The sequence below is a fragment of the Dermacentor silvarum genome, chromosome 6 (genome assembly GCF_013339745.2).
Source record: "Dermacentor silvarum isolate Dsil-2018 chromosome 6, BIME_Dsil_1.4, whole genome shotgun sequence".
In the NCBI taxonomy this organism is placed as follows: Eukaryota; Metazoa; Arthropoda; class Arachnida; order Ixodida; family Ixodidae; genus Dermacentor; species Dermacentor silvarum.
In genome coordinates, this window is record NC_051159.1 from 128,376,013 (window position 1) to 128,389,884 (window position 13,872).

General features: G+C 45.6%; 1 protein-coding gene across 4 annotated transcripts in view; it reads left to right on the forward strand.

Annotated features, from left to right (window-relative positions):
* LOC119455962 (sodium/potassium-transporting ATPase subunit alpha) overlaps window positions 1–7,795 on the forward strand; it is a 129,410-nt gene extending 121,615 nt beyond the window's left edge. For all 4 annotated transcript variants that reach the window (XM_037717514.2, XM_037717519.2, XM_037717517.2 and 1 more), the window contains exons 18-19: window positions 790–891; window positions 4,239–7,795. In XM_037717514.2, coding sequence (XP_037573442.1) covers window positions 790–891; window positions 4,239–4,359 — 223 coding nt within the window. In that variant the 3' untranslated portion in view covers window positions 4,360–7,795. The remainder of the gene's footprint in view (window positions 1–789; window positions 892–4,238) is intronic.
* Window positions 7,796–13,872: the final 6,077 nt, after the last annotated feature.

Sequence of the window (13,872 nt, forward strand, 5' to 3'; positions counted from 1 at the left end):
AGCCCTAGGTCACACTGCTTCTACTCTAAGTTTGGCCTGACTGCCACATCATCTTGTATTCTCTCTGTGAGTGCCAAAACGGTGCTCCAATGTGATTATAAACTGCAGATAAATACGGCAGATTGATGGCACAAATCCCAGCAAATATTGGCGAAAATATGGGGGGAAAGCTTCCCCTGCCAACTCTTATTGATCGCATGCCATCTATCGTGGCAGAGTGCTGACTGGCGCACGAAAATGTTTATAGTCCCATCTGCCTCGTCGCACTCGTGCATTGGTTAGGAGAATTTGGCATACTGGAATCATCCTATTTGAATGCCAGTGACGCTGCAGCACATATGTGGGCTCCGCGAGAACGATGTGGAGGGAACTACTGTCAAGTCAAGTTGACCGTATAACGAAATCAATTGTCAGTGCGAGAGTTCTGCGACCACCACCGCTTCTTCATACTATTGCACACTTTAGTAAAAATGGCACAAAGAAGTAATCTGGTAAATTGAGCTGTTCGGTGCATTTTCAGCTTCATTACTTTTAACTGCATGTGTTTCAAGTTACTATAGGTCCAACAGGAAGCTAATAGGCAACCAATAGCTCCCTACTTTATTAGTACTAATATGAACATACATGGCAACACACAAGTCCTATAGGCAACAAATAGCTGTCACCTATTGGACCCTAACACCAAAGCCACTAAGTGACCACGGCGGGTAGGACGAATTGAAAGTTCTGTTGGTATTTTTGCTAGAGGTGGCCGTTGCTGCTGTTAAAATGATTTGGTATTTCTTTCAGAAACCATGTCCTGAACTTCGGATTAGTTTTTGAGACTGCCTTAGCTGCGTTCCTCTCATACTGCCCAGGCATGGACAAAGGTCTCAGGATGTACCCGCTGAAGTAAGCAATTTTGTATTTTAAAAACTTACCACATATATACTATTGATGTTGAGTGGTAATAATTCGTTGACTTCAAGTATTACCATCGATTTCATTCCAAATGATAAGTCTTGCTTTAAATTTCGCGTGATGTGTAACATTGTCAAGTCCTCAAAATCTTTACTATGCTCTGGAACCTGTAGATCACAGATGTTGCGTTGTATGTGTGTCCTAATTTTCCGGATTTTTTTGCAGCCCAAATAGCCTCAGCAACGATGGATTTTGTATTGTGTAGCATATTTTTCTCATGATTTACCATCCATGCTAAAAAATAATACTCGTCACTTTTGGCGTGTTGTAATACTCGTCACTTTTGGCGTGTTGTAAATCCTGTAACTCGCACTGACATCAGTCTTACTGATTCTCATGGAGTTCCTATCCCCGATTCTGACTGTGCTCAACTTTTTAATGATACATTTGTAACAATTTTCACTCATAAAAACGTTAACTCATTGCCAACTTTAAAGGCGTTAGTAGGAATCACAATGCACGACGTAGTCATCAGCGAGTCTGGTGTTTTAACTCTACTAGGCAATCTTAAAACGTCATCTAGCGCCGACCATCTAGACTTCAATAATAAATTTTTAAAGAATACATCGCATAGTATTTGTCCTATGCCGCTCTATTTTCCCAGTCACTATCAACAGGCTGTATTCCTAATGACTGGCGCATTCCTAAAATAATACCCATTTTCAAATCAAGTGATCGTGCTTGTCCGCTCAGTTATCGTCCCATCTCCTTAACCAGTACTATTTGTAAAATACTCGAACATATAATACACACTCAAGTCATCAACTTCCTTGAAGACCATAACATTATTTTTAAGTATCAGCACGGTTTTCGCAAGGGCTACTCATGCGAAACCCAACTAGCCGGATTTATTAACGACATACCTGCACTGATAGACGCTAGGTTTCAAGTTGACGCAATATTTTTAGATTTTTCCAAGGCATTTGATCGTGTTCCACACCATAGGTTGTTACTTAAACTTTCACACCTTAACATTCACCCTACTATAATTGCATGGATCACCGATTTCCTCTCATCTAGAACTCAGTTTACATCAGTTAACAATTCTAACTCATCTTATGTTGATGTTACGTCTGGAGTTCCACAAGGCAGCGTACTTGGACCTTTACTCTTTCTAATCTATATTAATGATTTACCCAGTTGCGTGTTATCCAAAATCAGACTATTTGCAGATGATTATGTACTTTATCGATGTGTAACAAGTAACACTGATAATCACTTACTACAAACTGACCTGGAGGCAATAAGTGCGTGGTGTTCGAATTGGTTAATGCCATTAAATATTTCCAAAACTAAACTCTTGTCTTTCACCAATAGGCCACGAATTCCAACCACCTACTCTCTTGATAACAACGCTGTGGAACTCGCCACAACTTACAAGTACCTTGGCATCAATCTTCGGTCAAACTTATTATGGAATAATCATATTAATCTTACCCTTGCCTCTTCTAACCGTACTCTCGGACTTATTAAACATAACTTAAAGGAAGCCCCAATGCATTTTAAAAAACTAGCGTACAGAACATTAATCCGTCCTAAACTAGAATACGCGTCTGCCATTTGGGATCCCGAACAAACTTATATCATCAGTAACATCGAAGCCTTGCAAAACCGTACGGCGCCATTCATTTTTTTTTTTTCAGATTATTCACGTTACACCAGCATCACCTCGTTAAAGAATAAAGCTGAGTTGGACACCTGAGCACTTCGCCATAAAATTTCTCGCCTATCACTTTTTCATAAGCTTTATCACCATCCATCACTTCATGATGATTTCTTTCAGTCACCACAAGTTATCTTTCCACGTCGTGACCATCCATACAAAGTCAAACGCATTAACTGCCAGTCATTCCATTATGCATATTCATTCTTACCGCGCACAATAACTGAGTGGAACGCCTTACCATCAGACATTGCCACGGAACCTGACTTGACTAAGTTTCAAGATTTAATTCGCTCACGACTTGTCAACTAATCTTATTATCTTGGTACTTTTACAGTGTTTTCGATGTTTGTTGCTGTTTTGCTTTTCATTGCAGTTGCCTTATGTTCTCCTAATATGTACTAATGTTTTCTCTGAAATAATTGTGACTCATTTTGTATATTACCTATGTATCACTCTATTATTATTTTTGTTCTATTGTCTTGTTCTTTAATATGATGTATAATCTATGACCAGTGCCTGTGACCCCCCCCCCCCCATGTAATACCCTCATATTGAGGGCCTTTGGGGGTATTTTGAATAAATAAATAAATAAATAACTTAAAACCTAGGAAGACATAGCAGTATCGTGGTGTACGAGTACCTATGGAAACTTTTCTTTAGAATTTACATTGACAATCTCTATCAACAATGACAACCAGTGCTGTAGCTCACTTGGGTGAGCACTGCATGCAGTGCTCACCCAAAAGTCATAGACCTCACATAGTGGCGTGCTTTGTTTTTCCTCTTTTTTTTTTCCAGTTTATCTGCAACCTCTAAAACAATGTGCACAATTTTCTGTTTCACTTAAAACACATTGTAGTGGTTTCCTTAGTTTCTTCAGTGACTGCTGGCTTTTCTGACTATTGTTGGACTGTGCCATTGGTTTGCCTACTGTGCCACACGATACCTCTAAACGTGGAATTTTAATTCTGTGGTCATTGATTAAACGGGAACATTCATGAAGTACGTCTTGGTTCCTGAATGGCACTAGTATACACAATGTCATGTGATCATCTCGATACGTTCTGCCAAGTCTCACAAGTTGGGGCCAAGGAGCTCGAAAACTTGTACAAAATCTTGTATCAAATCTTCATGTGTACCCCTATCTTTGAAATTGGACTGGTAGTACTGCTGTAGGCTGTAAAGCAAAGGTGCTAAAACTGCCACACAGTCTCAAAAGGCAGATGTCTCCGGAGCCATTAAAGGGTCCACTAAGGCTGGCATGTTTTGCTAATGTGTAACTTGACCTGCATAGTTTACTGAATTATACAGGGCAATCTCTCGTGCCTGCTTCAAGTATGTTGTAAGCCATGTGAAAATGGTACTTGAGGTATCAAAATGTTGGGCCAAGGGCACTGAATGGGGGGGGTTGCTGCTTTGCGTAACATGACTAGCGGTTGCTAAGCAACAAATGGCAGGCTGCAAAGCTACCATGTGATCATGTCCATTGGATGATCATGTCATCATGCGACTAAGCAGTTATGATGTGATTGCGATCATCTTATTGTATTAGTATCTCACTAATCCCTAATGTGGTATTGTTCCCCTCTTTTGCTTTTATTCCTTTCACCAGGATCAACTGGTGGTTACCTGCACTGCCATTTTCCCTCCTGATCTTCGTGTACGACGAGATTCGTCGCTACATTTTACGCCGCAACCCAGGAGGATGGATCGAGATGGAGACCTACTACTGAACATTGCCCACGCGTAGTCTTCTTATCTCTCTCTCTTCAACAGACCTTCTTCGTTTCACACTTTATTTTTTTTTCAACGAACCTTCGTTTTACCATCGCATTTTTTCTTTTGAGGAAAAAAAACGAAAGAGGGGCGGGGGGCTGCCCTGCCCCCTCCCTTCCCGGTATGGACGGGAAAAAAAAAACTATGTACCAAGCCAACCAACAAAAGCTGGCACAAGCGCGGCACACTTTTCGCGTTAGTAGCCTTAGTGTTGTTGTTGCTAGAAGGCGAGAAGGAGAGAGAGAGGGGAGGAGGGAAAGTATTTGCTGCACCTTCGTAGTTTGAGATGCTTGGGGGAAGCTGCTGCGGGAAGGAGGGATAGAGAGATGGAAGGAACTGAATGAGAAAGGGAGGGAAGGAAAAAGGAAAAGGAACTGCGCCGAGGCACAAGTGCTGTGTTTGGTAGCTGCAGACGAAGTGTGAGGAGGACCGAAGCTGCAGCCGTCTCCGCATCACTGCACACGGAGGAAGGGAAGACAGGAGGCGCAGAAACCGGCCACACGCCATGGTCATCGTCGGCCGCGCTTCAAAGATCGGCGCACAAGGAAGTGCCCCTTTTTGGTCGTCTCGTCGAGACTACCACCACTAGCTGCAGCGACTGCCACCTCCCAACCGACTGCTGCCGCGCCCCGTTCAACAATCGCCAGGAGGGAAGGTTGGGGGAGAGGTGGAGGGGAGAGAACACCGCACCGAGCGCGTCCAACCTTTTCCATTCTTCCTTTTTCCTCCCTTTTAACCGCTGCCAGTCCCTTACTTCACCACAACTGTTCCCGCCAGCCTTTTTTTTTCTTTCTTTCAGTCTCTCATCTCTGTCAGAAACTCTAGTGTCTCACAACGGAGAGTGCTTTTCTTTCTTTCTTTTTTTTTTGTGGTGTAGATACTATTTTTTTTCCTTCTCATGATATCACTATTATAATTATTTCAGTCGTTTTCTCTTGCTTTTATTTTTCTTTGCTGACGGGTGTGTACCGTACCAGTGCTCTTATACTGCTACTACTACCACTGCATCATCCCATTATCAGGAATTTTTTTTTCTGGCTTTTCCTCTTTGTGTGTCGTGTACCATACAAATTTTACCCTGCTCTCACCTTGTTTGTTGTTTATTTTCTTGTGGGGTATTTGCATGAAGTTGTCGGTACAAGAGAAAATAAAAGTTAAAGGTAAAATGAATAACTAAGGGAAGAGAAGATAGCTTTGCATTCGCTTGAGGCAAGCTATTTGGGGGGCAAAGGGGGGGGGGGGGGTGGAAGGGTTTGGGTGTTTTGTTGTTTCGTTTTAGAGGAGCTTTTGAGCGTAGTGTTCTTAGTTGCAAAGTTGCAGCAGCAATTACCGCAGCAGGAACCCTAAACGTATAAACACTAGAGAGCGAGTTCACATGCAAGTCGGAGTGAACATTCCACATTTGCCTCTCCCAGTTTGTTGTTCTTTTTGTTGTTCACTGTTTTTCTGCCGCTCCCTGAGCCACCTTCCCGTTCCCATCGCACCTCTTTCCTCCTTTCCCACTGCCATTCTTTGGTTCCTTGTCACCACCCTTATCACCGTGAGACGCTTACAAAGGAGAACCTCTGCACACAGATATACACACACAACCAACCAATGTGTGTTAGTTCTCTAACGTGCTCTTATTTTTTCTTTTGCTACTACTTGAAACTTGCAGTCTGTTTTTTTTTTCTTTGTTCGCATTACAGCGTTGTATCTGTTTTATTAGACTTGTGAGAATGGTTCTTTCTCGAAATTTTGTTCGCAAAGTGAAGTAGTTTTTCGGCCTAAGGAAGGGATAGGAGAAGGCTAATTCCTCCTCCTGTGTCGTAGGAGAGTCACACCAGATCAGAGACAACGATGATGTTGTTCATGACCGGTACCCGGTGCAGCTAGGTAAAGAAAAAAAAATCCTTCGACATTTTGGTAGCGTGTATTGTAGAGAATTCATACAACTCTAGGTATAAATGGTGAGAAACATAGAAACACATGCCACCGTCGAGGTTATTGTTGCTATTGCTAACCGTTTACCTTTCCCCTTTTCTCTTTGCTGCTTGTTTGTTTGCTCTGTCTGATGCGGCAGGTTGTGTAACAGGTAGATTGTACCATGCTGAGCGGAGTTCTTTGGGAAAGATTGTCTATGATGGTCACGGCTGGCCCCTTGTTGGTTTCCCGTTACGTACATGTACTATTGCATTTCACTAGTGTAAAGCTTATTTTTTTCTGTTTGTGCTTTGTCATAGTTTTCATTTGAATGGCAAAAAAGAAAATACATTGTTTCTTGCATACTCTGAAGCAAGGGCAGAATCGGTGAGCCGTGTGTGTTGAGGCTTCGAGATGACTTTCTCAGCCAGTTTGTGCATAGCACTTTAGGCTATTCTGCTGCTTTATGGGGGAAATCTGCCCAGAAGCCTGGTCTCCTTCATAAGTCTTAATGCTTTGTTTCACCCAGAAACTGACTTAACGAGGGCATTTGATTGAATTGAAAATCTTTAAAAAAAAAAAAAAATAGGGGAAAAGGGGTGCAATGTCCAGGAGTGGCCTTCGCGAGTGTGAAGTCTAGGTCACTGCAAGTTGCATGTGGTGTTGTTCTTTTTTTTCCTTCATTATGCCGAGCGTCTTTATATGCTTCACCGCAACTTTACTTTTGCTCCCTTTTAGTGCTGTGCTACATCTTAGCTGCATCACGTCCTTGTAAAATTTTTTATGTAGTTTTGTTCAGGTCCAAAGCAAGCACCACCGCTTGTTCTGTCTCGCATGTAAACAGCGGCAAAAGAACTGGCATGTCTTGAAAATCAAAACGAGTATCAAGGATGCAGTTTACAAGACAGATTTACGTTTCAATTCGGCCAGTGTCGTCCAACTTGCATGTGTTGTGTGGCGAATTGATATGCAGCGTGAGCAGTGCATTCAGTTTGTTGGTTTGGTATCACTTACGCGTTTGTTTCTGTTGCCCCATTGTCTTTGCACGAGACATTTCTTTTAGTGGGAGTTTTCTTTTCCTGTGCCGCGCGTACCACCATTTCACAATGAAGTTGTATAGAATTCAGAAATATTGCTCTATAGAAAAGCTGTAAAGAAACACATGCTATATATTATACATAACATATAAATACGTACCAATTACATTTTTTGTGACTGTCATATAACTTGCCACATGAAAGCCTTTCTTCCTTCTTTTTTTCCTTCTTACTTTCTTTTTTTTTTTACATTTGATGGGGGCGAAGGAAAACATAGGTGCAGATAAGGAAACTTCCTTTCTTTGCTTTGCGTGTGCAATGAAACGATGATGGTACAAAGAAAAAAAATTGTGCAAGGACGGAATATTTTTACGGACACTTATATCTAGCACGCATTTTTATTGTATGGAGAAGTGGAGTAGCTGGTTCGAGGAATAAAACGAAATGAAATGTTTTTTGTTCATTTTTTTTTTCTGTTCACCCCTCTTTGTCAGTGTGGGGGAAAGGGAGAGGAGATATGTAATATACATAACGAAGAAACAAAAAACTGGCAAACGAACTTATCGGCTGTTGTGTGTGTTTGCAACGCATTTGGGAGTCGTATCTACATGCGGTGCTACAACTACTTGAAGAAAACAGCAGGATGATAACACATGCAAGAGAGGGAAAAAAAATGCTTGTTGTTCCTTGAAAGAGCGCAGAAACAGGAACGTGTGAAGACTTCGCGCTCGAGCACTGTATGAGCTAAAGTCATCCCCGAAAGCATTGTCGATGTCTTATTTACGGTGCTTAGCCTCTGGAGTACTGCCGTTCATGGGAGGGAACCGAAACGGATGCCTCAATGAGGCAGCTAGCTGCTGCTGCTGCTTGACTTCTTTTTTTATATATATATAATTTTGCGCTGAAATTGGAGCTCTTGAGCAATATTTTCCTTGGCTCTTAAGGGTTGCTCTGTGGTGCTGCTTGCCTCTGCTTGTCTTCATTTGCTTGTGCTAACTTGCTGGACCACCATACACCATTTGTGGACACCAAGAACATTCTGACTTGTTATGGCAAGGAACACGTGTGTTGGCTTTGAAGAGGCCACGTTTTTCCTGTTAACGGAGTCACTTGGAACACTGTGAAGACTGTCTAGATGAATAAGGCATCATGCAATATGTTCCGAGTGACATCCAGTGTTTGAAGGTTGATTGCCGAGAATGTGTTCCTTGTCGTATCGAGTCCGTTTGTATACAAAGTGCAAGCCATCAAGAGCGATCCTTAAGGGACCACATTTCCCTTTGAACACAGGCATGCGCCTATTTAACTCCGTCGTAGCACTGAGGCAATGAATGCCAAGCGCTTGGATATCCTACGTCCGACGGCACATTTCCGCTGTTAGGCTTAATGTTGGCTCGTAACGAGTCCGCTCGTCCTGGTTCGCAGTGCAGCCTTGAGGTGGCGCTCCGTATCGTGTCCCTCCCTTCGCGTGGCACCAAAGTACAGCAGAGTGCCGCAATGTGTTTTACCACACTACACAGTTAAGAAAGGGGAAAAGATGTATGTTGGTTTTGAGGCAGCACGAGTGATTGGGCATGGTGTTGGGGGGGGGGGGGGGGCAATACATTATATGCTGTCGACTGAAGGAATGATTTACGCTCACAACTCAAAGCGAGTCCTTGGCTTAATTCTGGATGTGCTTGTGGAAGAATACTGTTTGCGTGCGCAAGTGTTTCCGAAACTTTGCAACCATAGGACAATAAAAAAAAAAAGGCTATTCAGGTGAACGAGGCTGTTTACTGTTGCACTATAGCTACAATAAAACATTTTTGTTTAATGGAAAGAATGTGTTCATAGTTATGTTTACAGATATGTTTAATAAAAAGTCCTTGACAAAACAATACATTAAGGCCATCCACTTTTTAGTTTCTCCTCCCAAGGCGCTGTACACTCTCGGACGAGCACAAAAGCGCTTGAAGAGAGGATCGATGGGAAAGGAAGTCATTGAAAAGACAAAGCACGATACCATTGCAGTGCTTCTTTACTGTTCTTAGTACATACTATCGTCTTTATTACGACTAGGAACACGTGAGCAAATGAGACAGACTGCGATATCCCCCACCCCATCGAATACTAAAGAAGGAGGATGCCGCTGCCTGGCGTAGGCTCTAGACGGGCACTTACACGAACCTACACATATTGCATCGCATGCACCCCACAGCCTACAGGGACGAATGCCCGTGGTGCGGAGCCCCACCAACCCTATACCGCATTACATGGGAGTGCACGCTACACAACATAGAACACCACGTCACGAACACCACGAGGGAGCAATGGGAGGCACTGCTGTCCAGCTCGGCTCTTGACGACCAGCTCAAGCTGATCCAGAGAGCAGAAAAGATGGCAAGAGTCAGCGGAGCCCTGGACTAGGGGCTCCGACCATTAACGATGCTCCTTCGGGGCAAGACAAAACTCTGCGACATGCGAAACAAAAGGAGTGTACTGCCGTTCCTTCTAACTTCGCCCCTTGCATGGATCCTTCCGGTCCTTCTGCGTTGATACAGTTGATACTCCTCGTGAGTGGAGAAGGGAAGAAGAACGGTGCCTTTCTCCAACTCGCCACGGCGCCGCGCAACGTGACAGGTCATTGGCCCCGTGCTCGCGGTTTCCCTTTCGTAATAATGGCCACACGTACAGTCAACCACAAAAGTTTGTGGGACTCAGGATCTGGCAAGAAGCTGAATTCTCGCGAAGCGTGGTCACAGCCTCAAATTAAATGTTCCAGCATGTAGTAGCCTTCGGCACCTGCACATCGATTCATTCAATTTGAAGCGTCGTGCCTTAAAAGTGCAGGAATTCACATTTGCAGGGGAAACCGTGCCCTGTAAACGTTTGCGGTTGACGGTACTTGCCCACTATCGCGTGGCGTTTTTTCTGGACACGAAAGTAAAGCCACGGTGGCCACTAAAAAATTTTGATAACTGCCACGGTTCGGCTAAATAGGCCGCCGTTTCTTAGGGTTGTTTCTGGGCAGTAATTTGGGCATGCGTGTGAGGTGCGCTTACAGATCGGTGCAGCTTTCGCACCGCTCTGCTACCTCGCGCCCACCAAGGGCAAAAACGTCCGAGCGAGTCAACAGTTGGCCTTGTGAAATGATTTCCTAACGCAGTCATTTTGGAAATTTGTTCTTAGCTGGTTAGTGCGCGCTTTTAGCTCAATATGAAGAAGTCGACGGCCCCACTGCACGTATTGCTTGCAATGTTTGATGCTCGAAATACGATACTCTATTGAAGTAATATTGGTTTGAGAGGGAAGAGGCCAAGATTGTGCCAGTTGTGTCTAACCATGTGATCAAACGCGAGTCGCAGCTGGGGTGCCCGAAGTACAAAGTTGCACTGGGTCACGATCGAGGGACCGCGAGCCGAGTCAACGTTGGTAGTCGCGTGATGTAACAGAGGTGCTTTCGGAGACATTTGTCTTTAGGCGAACTATTTCGGTGGCGAGCGCTACCGGTAATTTGTTGCGCCCTGTGTAGGTGTGTTCCAGTGGGTGTAATTTTCGGTCGTCGGAGTCTTGAAAGTGACTCATGGGAGGCTCGCTTAACGGCGAGGACTCTGCTGGAGAGCGACGAAATCATCTCGCGTCACCTGTCCACCCAAAAAGAAATTAATTGCACTATTGATGATGCCATGCAGTTTATGGCCTCGTTTACAATATTACGCAAAGGCTTAGCCTAGCTGGCCAGTTCGAGCTGCGTGTGCAGATTTCTATATGTAGCTTTTCTTCTCTTTCGAAGGATTGATATATGCACCTTCCATCGAAACCCAACTACACACTGTGCCTCATCTTTCACAGCACCATCTTCTTATCGCAAGAAACGTGAGCCGACGTACAGATGTGATCAGCCCTGTCTAGAACGCAATAAAAACTTTTGTTTGGGTCAGTTGGTTCATAGCTGAAGACCTTGACGAGTAGCGCAAAAAACACGGACAAGAAATTGGAGGACGCTTATAAGCTTCGCCTTTAAGAGTAGAACGCGATAGCGTTATAGGGACCCGTTCGCATACGGCAAGTAGGCTTCATTCACTGCAACACTGAACGCCAGCTTACAAAGACCAAGCTTACACCGATCCCCTTATAATCGGCTTCACTTTTAAACAGAAATGCATTGCTGGAAAGACGTTTTTCCAGGGGCAACATAAGTGGTCTTATATTAAAATGTGAAGGGCCTAGCACCTTTATTATTTTATTAGTTGTTTGCTATCGCCCCGACGCGCGCAGACAGACAAAGAACTTTATTCACAAGGTCCCGAGAAGCCCTACCCTAGGGCAGAGCTGCGGGCCGCTCCCACGTGGGGACGGGTCCGACGCGCGCAGGTCTGGTAGAAATGCCGGAAAGGGGGTTTGTGTTTGAGTTTCCTGGTAGCAGAATTAGGTTTTCTCGTACATTCAAATTACAATCCGACGACGAATCCGACGCCGAATGGTAAAGCCGTACTTTACCATTTTTCTGACGGATTTCACTGTGAGAAACTCAATTTTTGTTCACCAAAAGCTTGCACCACGTGGAGGGCCTGCGCGGTCGATGTGGTTGGATGATTTTCTCCGCCACCCGCGTTCTCACGCCGATTGCCGACGCCGGGTTGTCTACTCTGCGACACGGGGCACACGGTCTAGAGCGCGCCGCGGGGGGCTGATGATGAATTATGGCTGATCCCTTTGTAACGGGCGACCTACTCTAGCGCGGGCTGCTTTAAAGCGCTTTAGCCGGAGAAAAATAATGAGCGCTAATTGTGCAGTTCATCATCATCATCATCATCATTTTGTCGGGTTGGTGTTCGTGGGCTGTCTCGCTCGGTGTGACAATACAAGAGCTCTGCCTTCGTCGAGGGCGTCGTCTCTCAAGTGGTGGAGCGTGCGTTGATATCCCCGTCATCTTGCTCTACCGGTCACCCCTTGAGCTCCGCTCTGGTCGACGGTTGTGCTCGCCAACATCAGTCATGGCACAAACCTCCGCATCCACTGCTGCCACCACCTCAGCTCCGTCCGTCACCGCACCGGAACGCGATCCTCAGGTTTTTTCTGGCCTTCGCGGCGAAGACGTGGAAGACTGCTTTGACCAGTACGACAGGGTGAGCGCTTGCAACCATTGGGACGAGTCACACAAGCTCCGCAATGTTGCCTTCTACCTGAGGCAGGTCGCCCAAACTTGGTTTTTCAACCATGAGCGCGACTTCCCTGATTGGCCAGCATTTACTGTGCAGCTGCGACAGATATTTGGCTCATCTGCTGGGCGCCCCGAAGTAGCGAAACAGAAGCTCGCTACCCGCATCCAGGGAGCCGAGGAATCCTATACCTCTTCTTACATTGAAGACGTTCTGGCTCTCTGCCGTCGCGCTCAGTGACATGCCCGAAGTGGAACGTATCCGCCATATCCTGAAGGGCATCAACTCCGTTGCTTTTCACGCCCTTGTTATTCAGAACCCCACTTCCGTTAGTGACATCATCACGACTTGCCAACGACTTGCCACGGTCTGCTCCTTTCGTCTTCCACGCGCCTTCCTGCGACGCTGACCTTACTGACAACGACGAATTGCGAGCGCTCATCCGCATCATTGTGCGAGAGGAGCTCCACGGCCATGCTCCGGCCAACACCGCCATTGCGTCTTTGCGCGCTCCTCCTCCCAATTTGCGCAAGATCATTAAAGAAGAACTGGCTTCCATGCCAAGTGTCACACATGCCCGGTCCCCTGCGCCTGTTTGTGCACCTTCTTACGCCGAGATTGCTTCGTGGCCTGCGGTCCCAGTTCCATCTGCACCTGCCACCGTTGTCTGCGACCACCTGGCCTCGATGGCAGTGAAGGCCCCCGTGCAACCATACGACTCTACCTAGCGTCCTTCCCGTCCAGCATGTTTCTACTGTGGCATACGTGGTCATATCTCTCGTTTCTGCCGCCGGCGCCAGCATGATGGACGACGTGGCTATATTCCGCCTATGAGAGAGACTATGTGCACCCCAGATCGGACGCCTACTTTCCAGGACCCTATATATCCTCGTCACGTCGCTCGCCCTCACCTCAGTTGTCCCAAAACATGTCCCGGTCTTCTCGCTCACCCCGTCGTCGGTCCCCGTCTCCGTTCCGCCGTACTTCATCGCCCCTGCGTCCTGTCTCCACTTCTTTCGACAACCATCCGGAAAACTAGACGCTGCAGTTTTTGGAGGAGAAATTGCTTGTTTGAGAACTGTTCCAATTCCTCCTGCTCGCCCGACTAATTTACTCGCTGTTTGTGTGGAAAGTGTTTCTGTCGACGCTCTTATTGACACTAGCGCCGCCATCTCTGTTATTCATCGCGACTATATGCTTCCGTCTACGAAAAGTGCAAACTCCGTATGTTGGTCCGGTCTTGTGTGGCGCCAATGACAGTCCGATTTACCCTACCGGACAGTGTACTGCTCGTGTCCTCATCGACGGAATTCGCCATCATATACAGTTTACTTTCGTCGTGCGCTCATCCGATCATCTTAGGCTGGGATTTCTTGTCAGCTGCATC